Genomic DNA, 11,530 nt, shown 5'->3' with positions numbered 1-11,530 from the left:
ACACACACACACACACACACACACACACGTTTTCACCTCTTAGTTCACCTGGAAACAGTCGACTAAGTGCCATCCCGCCACCTACTTTTTCCCTCTTAAAGCACTGTTCATAACAGTGCGATGGTCAGGACTGGCAAAGAAACAATATTCTGACGTATTTTAAAAAAACCAACAACAAAAAATTGTCATGAACTGCACACTGACAAAAAAAGTGTGAGGGGGGGATAACGTAACATGAAAACACCCTGTTGTGCAAAGCCCGTGTCCCACATGACAGAGGCCTCAGTTTAATTCAGCCATGCTTCTTCCACAAATCAGTAGTATTTTTAACATGTACATGTATATTTAACATGCAACCACTAAAACCCGAGCGGAAGAAAGACAGAGTGACATATTTGCCTGCCAAATGCAGAGATTATTGGTTCTGAGATTTGAGCCGGGCAGCAAGAACACTACATCATGATATCACCTTGCCCTGAGCGCTTTCAGGGGAAATGATCTGCAGTGAGCGGGATGTGTGTGTCTACGTATATTTGCTTGCACATTAACAGGCAGCCACTAAAAGCCTGGAGGAAAGTACCCCTTGATTACAATGTACAAATGTAGCTCTGCAGAATGTGTTACCAAAACAGCATCATACTCTCGATACATCTTAAGTTCCACGCATGGCCAGTTGGAGCCAGGGTATGCAGCCACTACAAATGTTGTGAGACATCCTGATTTATTATGTTTATTCCAAATACAATTGGCCATCTGTCTGATTTACCTGTTTTTTGGGGCCAATCTAAGAAATCCCGAGAACAGACCTGTTGCCCGTTTTTTAAAGGGAGTGCATGCATAAAATAGGGCCTGAAACAGCCATTTGCACCTTTTTTACACCACCAATTTATTTAACACACAAGCATCACTACCACAAATCGTTGAATCGTATGTAACAATGTGATATTTTAAAATAAGTCTTGCCTTGCCATGATGTGTTTCAAATGCGGTGTCACGTTTTCATGGCATTAGGTTATGTTGAGTGCGAAATTAGAATTCCGCATTTTTCCTCCACAATGGCTGTTGGCATCCGTTGTGTCACATTACCGCGAGCAATTGCCGCCTTAGAGCTCTTGAAAATTTAAGCTGCTCTTGAAAATTTCAGATGGATACTTCTGTAGTAGGGGCAATTCCAGTCTTACCTAATATTCAGATATCTCATACCAGTTCCTGCTCTTGATTGTTTCGTCTTTAATTCCTGAGCACCAACAAAATGGAGTGATCTCTTCCGGTTCAGGTCAATGCTGGCACGTCCACAAAAAAGCTTTTTTATTTTAATTTTGTTTAAGTACTTTTAATCAAAGTTTGGTTTGATCTACAATGCACCGAGGGCATTGTCAAAGAAAGGGAATCTGGAACACCAGGAGCAGCATTTTAAAATGGTTCATGCGAGCTACGATAGTGATGGTTGTGCACTTAACATGCTCCAAAAGTTCATCCCTGCCTCCCTGTGACAGGTCTCCCACTAAGGTTGGAATTGATTTCCTTTTCACAAATTCAGTCTTGTATCTACTTTCTGATTCTGTTTCATTCATGTTAGGGCCCGTTATCGCTGTTGCTCATCATGGCATGCGTGACAATTGCAAGACAACACAGTCTAATGGTAATACAATACAGTAGTCACAACTAAAAATACAAAGATGCAGCTGGCACTACGGTATATTTAGTGATTAGTAAGATTACCTGTGACAGTCTTGGTTTTGACAGGGCTGCTTGCATAGTCAGAAGCTTGATTGGAGGGCTGCTTGACCAATGGTGTGCTGCCTACCGATACCTCATCCTCTCTCCGCTTTGCCAAGGGAACTGGACCTGGACCTTGCTTCTGCAATGGAATTTATGAGATTAGCCGCTATCTCAGATTTCCAGAAAGTTGCTAAAAGGTGGTGTCACTTGAATTAGGAGCAAAATGAACCTAAAGGATATGGACACAAGGTTATTGCATTCGTGCTGTAAGCGCCGCCGCACACTGCGGGATGTATTGTAAAAGACATCATGTGTACGTGACTTTGCACCGATATGAGCGACTGTTTTGAAAGATTTGAGATTTTATGCAAAATCACTGATCGACTGTTATGTCATAATTTGCGCGACCTTTCAATGATATTGATCACATCTGCGAATAATACATTACAGCAATAATAACCTCATTCACTCCAGGGTCATTCTGGGATGCCATTGTGGATATGTGATTCCGAAGGCGAATTTATTTTTGGGTTTTGACGCATGTTGTGTAAGTGGAAAGCCTTTACGCTGGGACGCACCTCGATGCCCTCGACCATCCACTCACAAAGTAATAGTATCCATGTAGTTTGAGGGGGTTTTTTGGTTTGATTTGGTTTTCGAGTGGTAAAAATTCCCCAAAGCATTTGATTTATGTAAAGAAGAACTACCCCTATAGTATGTGTGATATGTATTGAATTTTAACATCTGTTTAATTCATGGTAGCTTTCATCACTCAGCATAAGTTTAGTGAGTTCCTGGCTACATGCATTCAACCAATCACAGATGCAACCAGCAGGCAGATGTGTTGTTTGAACCAACTTAGAAATAGCTCAGTTGATGACAGACGCACGAAACATTTGCCAAATGAGGATGTGAGATCTACTGCGGTCATGCCTGAAAGTCAATGCAGTTTGGATAGATAGGGGCAAATCTATACAGCTACACTGCAGCCAAACAGCTTTGAGAATGTACTTTCTACGTCACATACAGTGCACAAACAATGTCGGACACAATAATAATTGCGGTCTGTGAGCACCAGGACTTGTACAACACAGCCAGCTTCCAATACGAGCCAAAAAGGAGCAGGTGTAGGCTACTTGGCGTAGTTGGTAAGTAAGTGGCTGGACTAGTTTACAGCTGTTGAACCGAGCTAGCAATAGTTTTCGCAAAAGCATCGGCCACCTGAATGACTAGCATTGTTTTTTTTTTCTTCATTAATGTCAGAGAAGGAGATATTGTGAACATGTAAGCATTACATTTCATATGTGTATCCATTTTTTTTTTGGGGGGGGATGATATATTTTTTTACAATGCATTTTCCCTTTAACAGGGGATAAATATACAAATTGTGGAAATAAACATATTGTTTCATTTTCTGATCAATCAGTCAAACTCATTGGCCACTGATCGGACCCAAAAGGCCTGATCGTGAGAAGCCTAATGTGTACTCCATCAACTGTATTTCAATCACATGGCGGGGTTTGGTGAACGGCTGTGTCTCATTTGCTTATAACCCGCAAAGTGATTTTTCGCGTCTGTGAAAGCTTCCGTGTATAAGATTGGCTATAATTTGCGACATCACCACATTGTGCAACTGCCACTCAGGAAATTTTGTGGCAGAACCCTGCACATTAGGTGAGTGTCGAGTGGAATTCTGCCTCATCGTTTGGTGTGCGGCGGCCCTAAGAATAATCAACAACAGAAGTGCATAAGATCCTGTCAAAGTGAAATTCCAAAGTGACAAATGCATTGCTCTTTTCACTTTGACCTTACAAGTCCATTATTTTTAAAGTTAATGACAAGTGAAAAGGGGAAACCTGTCTGCTCTTGAAAATGTGTGGCACATTATAAAGCACAAAACACAACAATGGAAACTGCATATTGTTGAGCAACCAAAGTTGTACTTTGAACCATCAAGCAAGGATGGGAATGAATTCCACCTACGAAGCTTCAGCAATTAGTGTCCTCAGGTCCAAACGCTTATTAAGTGTTGTGAAAACAAAAGGTGATGGAAAACAGTCGGCATGTCCTTGTCCCAGCTTTTTGGAACTTATTATAGGCATCAAATTCAAAATGAATGACTATTTGCAAAAAACAAAGTAAATCAGAACATTAAATGTCATTGCAGTGAATTCAATCGTATAAACATTAAAAAGAATGTGCAAGTCATGTAAGTATTTACGTTTTTTATGCCGTCCCAACTTCAATGGCATTGAGGCGTGTCTCAGTGGAGGGAGACAAACAAAATAAGAACTGCATTCCTCAGTGTTACTGTTGTTTTTACTGTGCATTTGACAAATGAAGACCTTGAATCTTGAATTCCAGTCCATGTGCTACTTTTCTTGTGTCCATGTCATTTATCTACTAAATGCTAGAGTAAACGACGTTAATCTTACTAACCTTATTCTAACAAAAGAGCTGCTCAGCAAAATAAATATGTGTCGTGTGTCCTCAAATTAAGGGTTCATGCAAGCCAGTAACATGAAAAATAATACAAGGCCTAAAAAGAAAAACTGTCCCATTCCCACATTTGCTCACACTAGAGGGAGTGCAACAGCATTTTTTCAACACAAATGAAGATGGAAAAGATGCTTCTTGCTGACAAAACTAAAAGAGGCATCTCACACCTGTTGCTGTTGCCTGCTGCTCCCTCTATGAGGCTGATGCAGAAGCCACGCGCAAATGATCGGGTCCACGTTGATCGATATACCCTGGACACTGGCCAAGAGAACTGCACCTGGACACATAGAAAGCAGAAGAAAATCCATTTCAATAAGTGCAATTCCCACTAAAGTGCTCAAGTGACACGAAACAATTTGATTCAGTGAAATTAATGACATCATGAGCAAAGGTGGACGACTCTTGTTCGAGTCTCACAGTTCTCAGTGTGACCTACATATCTTGAGCATATAAAGCTGTTTATTAGAGAGGAGAGCAGCAAGGACTATTTTTCCTCCAAATGCACTGTTCAAAGAGGTAGCACTCTAAGCCAATAATAACATTTTCTTCTGATAAATTTCTATGAAACTTGAGACTTTGGCTGTGTTTTGGTTTACTCTTAAATAATAATCTTGACCAACAATAAGCGAGCCCTGAGGTAATGCGTTAGGATCCTATCAATAATGATTCCCATGCCGGCAGGATTAGTGCAGGCTCTCTGGCGTGCCGTGGAATGTCCCCAGCATGACGACAGGAGGATGTTTTAGCTCTCGCAGCAGGACTTTCAAGAAATTTAATGGTACTTTGGACAAGACCCCAATCTGCTGTTTCAGGCCCCAAGGCAAAGGGGAATCAGTGTGAGTGCATGCATGTGCGCGCCTGTGTGCGTGCATGCGTGCCAGACTGGAGAAGCCTGATTGTTTGCCGTCTTGCAGATGTGACAATCACACACACGCACACACACGCACGCACGCACGCACACACACGCACACACACACGCACGCACGCACGCACGCACGCACGCACACACACACACACACACACACACACACACACACACACACAGATGCGGACGCACGACACGAGAAAACGTTCATCTATTACAGCATATTCATGTGAAACAATGTAAATATAAGGCTCTAATTGGCTTCACTTTTACAATGTTCAGTCATTTGTGATGCCATTTGTATGTGCCTACGGCACAAAAGGTGTGATTGACTGAAATTATGTGCAAAGTAATGTGTGTGTACTGATTGTGTTGTACAAGACAACTAGATGGGTACTAAATCTGGTCATTTTTGGGGAGGTGTTTTGTGTGTCAAATAATTGTTTCCCAGTGCAAACGGTTTAATCCTCATGGTGTGCAATGGAGATGTATTGACAAAAAAAAGAGATAAATGTTTTCCTTAAGTCAAACTAAGAATCCTTCGTTTATTGTTTCATCTATCTTCCGACGTAGTTTACTTTCCATCAGTTCTCTTGAAATGTTTCCCCTCGCACCTCTCAAATGTCTTGTGTCCTTAACAACAGCTTTTCTGGCACCCGTCCTTAATTCAAATCTATTCCATAACCCACCCTTGTGTTCTCCCATCCATCTTCCACCCCTCCTTTCCTTGTACCACAACCTCCACATCACATTACCATTACAATCTCTCACTTCACCGTCCAGATTGCTGTCATCCTCCATTTTGCACTACTTTTTCCACCTTCAGTCTTTTGTCACCACGCATCCACTCTCGCCTTTTCCTAAATAGGAATCATAATCTCAGCCCTGTGGCTTGAACTGCTACACCACAATGCGGCTGCCTAATAAGACTTGGCTTTAGGTGTAGTGCTAGAAGCCAACTTCTACTAGTTTCATCATCGACCAGAACAGCGTGAGCAAGAAAGAACCCAAAAGGCAATGAATGAGCTGCATAGTGAAGATGTATTGGGTAATTGACTTGAAATCTAGGGCTTGGGTGAAAACTCGACGGGATAAAGCACAATCGTGACTCACACCACAAGTCAACATCAACGCCATCAACCAACCTATTTGATTTATTATTACAGAGATAAATGAGCACAGAAAATATGCATCATGTGTACTATTATCGCAACCAAAGAGGTTTATCTGCTGTCAAGACACCAAAACAAAAACAGAATACAGCTGCAGATGCAAGAAAAAGTATGGAAACCCATTTCAATGACCTCCATTTCTATATAAATATTGTAGGCATTAAATGAGATCTACATGTAAGTCACAACAATAGACAACATGTCATATTAAAGAGCGCACTATGTAAACAATGCAGCAGTGGAGTTTGGAAAAAAGTATGTGAACCTTTCACATTTAAAAAAAAAATGTCCTTCATACTGTTACAGTTCAGCAAACATTCGCAGGGATTCCTGCTGTGGAGTTCATGTCACAGCATTTACTTATATCGGTAATTTCTCTTGAGCCAAATGGATTTCACCATCACAAGGACCAATTGCAACAGTTGGAATTGAAATAAGCTGTTCTTGGAAGACGCACAGTTGCTAGGTTGTAAAAAGTGGCACAAAATTGGCTTCAACGTGTGTTAGAATTGACAAATTGCACAAAGTGAATTAAGTGATACAAATAACACATTGTTTGTTGCTGTTTTAATGTCAGGGAGCAGTTGGGGATTAAGTGCTGAGAGGAAAGTAGTGCCACAGGAACCATTGCTCAATGACCAAACAAAGTCAAAGTGGTGTTGGGCAGTTTGGCCAGACCTTTTGTATGAATAAAAACTAGGATTGTTGATGAATGTCATGCACAAAATGTTCATCTGATGTAAATGAGTACACATCAACATGTATGGTGTGTTACTAGTTCACATTTAAAAACAAACAAAAAACTCCCTTCATACACATTGTTTTATCAACTGAAAATGTGCCCCTGCATGTTTAATGAAATCGTTTTCTTTTTCTTCAAGCGCGAACAATTATCTCTGTACTAATTTCACAGTAACACAGAGACACAATACGTGTAGACCTGCCTTTTAGGCCTTTGAAGACCCAGGCTATTAATACAACTGTTCTCGTTCCATCATTGTGTAGACACAGCAGCCCCAGAACGACACTTCCTTTGAAGAAGGCAGCATCATGGAACAGCCTGACATGCTTAGGGGGCAACCTCAGCAGGACTCTAACTGTTGTTTTCTCTGCTCTAACAGGGCGGCATATGGGTAATTACAGAAAGTGATGACAATGATAACAGATGTGTTTTTCTTACTTCATAAATTATTCCTCGAGAAAACACTCGTGAACTGCGCTGTGTATGTGCAGACATATGAGGACACACTTACCTTGACTCACCCACAATGGACCTATTAATGTCAAAGGTGATTTTTTTTCCTCTCCAAAGGCTTAAGACCAGTAGACTTAAAAGAGAGTGTGGGGCTGCTTGGTGTTGTTTTACAGCTAACTGACATCAGGCTGCTCCCAGGCTGAGTCCATGTTGAATCATGAGACCAGACTAATGCGAGGCCCCTTAGACAAAATGTTATGCATAGTCTCATAGTTTTATTTCTTCTTGACTCCTAAAATACTTCATTCATATCACCCCTCTATAAGGCATATACTCTTGTTATGTATTTATATCATATAGCGTGTATTATGTTACAATGCAAAGTCTGTGTACAGCATCAAATTCCCAAGAGGGGACAAAAGTCACAGGTTAAAGAGGGCCCAAACCTAAATAGGCCACAACATCAAAACTACAGGGCCGTGACCCAACCATCAGCGTTTCAGACAGGCAAAAAAAGACATGCCCCCCCCCCACCCCTAACCCGCTCATCAAGAAGAGGGGGGAGTATACGTGTTTTAGCCAGCTAATCGCCCCCTCAGAATTGGTTCATTATTGGACATGAGGCAGTGCTGGGACTATGTGTCCAGCTACTCCAACTGAAAATAAATAAATATAACCCAGCTCACGTCAGTTAGATGACTTCTGACAGGTTTAGTTAATTTCGAAGCCAAGTAGCAAAACAAAACATTACGCAAGCGTGCAGGGCCTATGCTGCCTTTAATTGCTTTTCCGATGAGCTCATAACTTGAAGGTGTCCTGGAGCGAGCCATGCACTTCGACAGGTGTTCCGCTGGTTTGAGTCGGTGTGAGTGTCGGTAACTATAAATGTATGTGTGTGTTTATGTGCATTGTATGCACGTGACAGACCAGGAGCTGCTGGCACTGCACACAAATGACTCAGCTGTGTGTGGGTGGATGTAAGGAACAGTATGTTCAAATTAAAAAAAACAAAAAAAAAAGCAGACATACATCTTTGTCAAAATATGGTAGTGTTTCTATTTTCATTTACCGTAAGAAGATGAATCGAGAGGGATAAAAACAACCAAATATTAAACTCTAAAATAAAATAATACGTACATTAACTAACTCCACCTCAAAATCATTGTTTTGCTGTTTCCGTGTGGGGCTGCGACATGAGGGCAATGCTGTCGAAGGAGCCGCAGACTCAGGAAGGACACAGGCTGACTTGACTGGAAACAGACACCCGGCGAACAAAAGTCCGACCAGTGGTTTTGTGCGTTTGTGCGTGCGTGAGTGCGTGCGTGCATGCACCTGGTTGTTTGGTAAGGGTAGTCGCAGCAATGATTAAGATGTACATGTACTTCAACCAGTGAGGGCGTCAGTGAAAAAAAAAATAAATAAAATACAAAAGTGAGCCAATTTATGACATAGGAGAGACATATACATTTAGATAGTAGAAAAGAAGCAAATGCAGCGATAGTGAAAATAAACAGATGGACTATCTAAAACAGAGAATATGGGAAAGTTAATGGGCCTGTATCTGTATGATTTATGGGATTACCATAATCAGTACATGCTGTTATGTACAGCGAAGTAGTTACATTACATAGAGCAAGACGAGATAATGCAGTAAACTGTCCGTGTTTGTACGCGCATGTGTGTGCATGAGCTTGTGCGCGTGTGAACAACTTTTTCGAGTGGCTCTCATCAAGTGTGAGTCTAGCTACGTTATCAGTGAAATAAGAAATCACAGATGGTAAAAGTATCAGATATAAAATCCAAAACAAATTATGTGCTGGGTAAAATAGCAAAGATTTACAAAATATGAGACAAAGCAATACAATATGATGATGAATACCAAAAGGGAAAAAAACAACAACAAATCTACAAAACTATGGGAATTCACTGATGAAAATAAAGGAGAGATACATCACTGTAGTTCAGTATTTTGTATTGAATCGATTAATTCCCACGATAATTTCTAGAATGATTTGAAACGTATTCTCATGCAAAATATGAAATGCATGGGAAAGATTATTTTCCAGGAAATGGTGACCAGTTGTGAGGCCAGATGAGGGGTTTGAAGAGGCAGTACAGCAACTCAGCCGATACTGATAAGAAGTACCATAATTATCACATATCCCCTTTTATAGCCAATTCCAAGCCTTCATAAATCAACAATCACTCTCTGTGTTTAAAAAAAAAATGTGCAAGTGAACACGGCTCCTTCCTGTGCCCCCAGTGAAACAAGCAGCATGGATTTGGACTATACTGGATGAGCTGTTATCTTACTTATGTCCTCATGGTCCTTTTTTTTTTTTTTTTGGCTATGACCACAAAAATACTCTGTTTTTGTCTTTCTCAGTTCATGTCACACTAATGTAAAACTAAAGTCATGACCTGGCTCTTGTCAGCAAGATAGCCAGTCTTCTTAATGAGAGACAAAACAGACAAGGGCCTGATTGCATTAATGTATCATTACCACATCCATCATAGATATAAAGTGCACTGTGTGAACTTCAAAATCAGCTTCAGTGTAATATAAGGGAAATGGAGGAGATACCTCTGAGCTCATTAAAATAAACAGACTTCTGCTTCTGCTGCTGAATTCCGACAGACAGACAGACTTTTGCATCGTTACCTTGAAAAGTCCTTATCGTGGCTATCCTTCAGCTGGCTCATGTGCTTTCACTACAGTTCAAGCTCAGTTCTTTCGGTTTATCATGGTGGGCGAGGGGGTAGTTTAACGCTTTGATGTCCGTCATTAACTGGGGCTGCTTCTGTGTATTTGATCAAGATTCAAAAATTGAACATAGCTATGTTAATACAAATTAAGTATTTCAACACTTGCAAAAAAAATAAATAAATAGTAGTCAATGAGCACAGTGTGTTACACTAGCCTTCTCAGTATACACAGAACATGCATATGAATCATAAAAAACAGGTCCTATTAATATTTGCCATTTAAATGATGAGATGATTGTTGAACTGTTTTTCTAACAGATACCACAATAGGCCACAAGTGAAAACTTCTCACAGTGTAATGGAACCCACATAGGAATGCAAAGACAATAGTGCTAAATCTCATATTGTCATGTATGATTGTGTCGACAGTGCATCAGAATGGCAGCCGTTTCTAATCATTTGTGTCTGTGTTTTAACCTTGACCTGTGTTCTGTTCAAAGAAAATTTCTGAGGGAGTAATTTATGACAGAGTTCCCCCAAAAGAATACAATAAGCTATAAAATAGCCAGTTACTCAATAATGTGGACAGAGTAATTGCGCTAACCAATAAAAACTGGATGTAGTCAAAGTTGAAACATGCTGTATTATTATTATTATTGGGGGTTCGGCGGGGGGCAGTATTAAAAACATGTACAAGAAATGATGTACTTTGCTGTCTCTGTTTTGGGGATACGAGAAACACTCAGATGCACACATGCTGGCCCTCCTAGGGGCGCAAGTACAACGATCTAAGTGCACTAAAGTAAAAGGAACGTTTTATGAGTTGGTCTGTAACAACCAAAGCCTCGTGAAAGCATAAAAAGGAAAAGCAATCCACGGAGCCACGAGACATTCAACAACCATAAATGTGTACAGCAGAGAAATGTTAACTGCTTTGTCAATCTTCATGAATCTGAATGGAGCATGGCTCAACCGTTTTTGGATAAATGGAGTAGTTTTAATGCAACATAATTTTTATTCTTGAGCATTCATGTTATGCTACACTGAGCTGGATCCCGCTCGCTACTTGTATTCATCAATCAATAATTGCTTGTTGCAAACTAATTGATGTTGGTTCATCAGAGAGACTTCCTCCTTGGGTGCTAACCACTCGCGTCGTTTCACTCCCTGTCACCAATGAAATGGCATCAGCTAGTCACATGACCACATACGTTTTTGCAGACCTGTCAAAAATAACTCGCAAGTGATTAAGCGCCCCATATGCCTCGTTTTAACATTTCAGAAAATGATAAACAACAGCTTATCATGCATTGTTGTCTGTCTTGTGTACAAATATTTTCCTGATTTCAATATTTTATTTATTATTGTTTT

The 11,530-nt window shown here is 40.5% G+C and overlaps 1 protein-coding gene across 1 annotated transcript in view; it reads right to left on the bottom strand.

Moving 5' to 3' along the window:
• Positions 1 to 11,530, bottom strand: part of vps13b (vacuolar protein sorting 13 homolog B) — a 343,085-nt gene that overhangs the window by 205,285 nt on the left and 126,270 nt on the right. The window contains exons 20-21 of the mRNA XM_019856211.1: positions 4,389 to 4,498; positions 1,723 to 1,861 (exon numbers count right to left, since the gene is read on the bottom strand). Of these exons, the coding sequence (XP_019711770.1) occupies positions 1,723 to 1,861; positions 4,389 to 4,498 (249 nt within the window). The remainder of the gene's footprint in view (positions 1 to 1,722; positions 1,862 to 4,388; positions 4,499 to 11,530) is intronic.

The sequence above is a fragment of the Hippocampus comes genome, unplaced genomic scaffold (genome assembly GCF_001891065.2).
Source record: "Hippocampus comes isolate QL1 unplaced genomic scaffold, H_comes_QL1_v1.1 scaffold327, whole genome shotgun sequence".
Classification (NCBI taxonomy): domain Eukaryota; kingdom Metazoa; phylum Chordata; class Actinopteri; order Syngnathiformes; family Syngnathidae; genus Hippocampus; species Hippocampus comes.
Note: the sequence above shows the minus strand (reverse complement) of the source record. Positions and strands in the feature narration are given on the sequence as shown.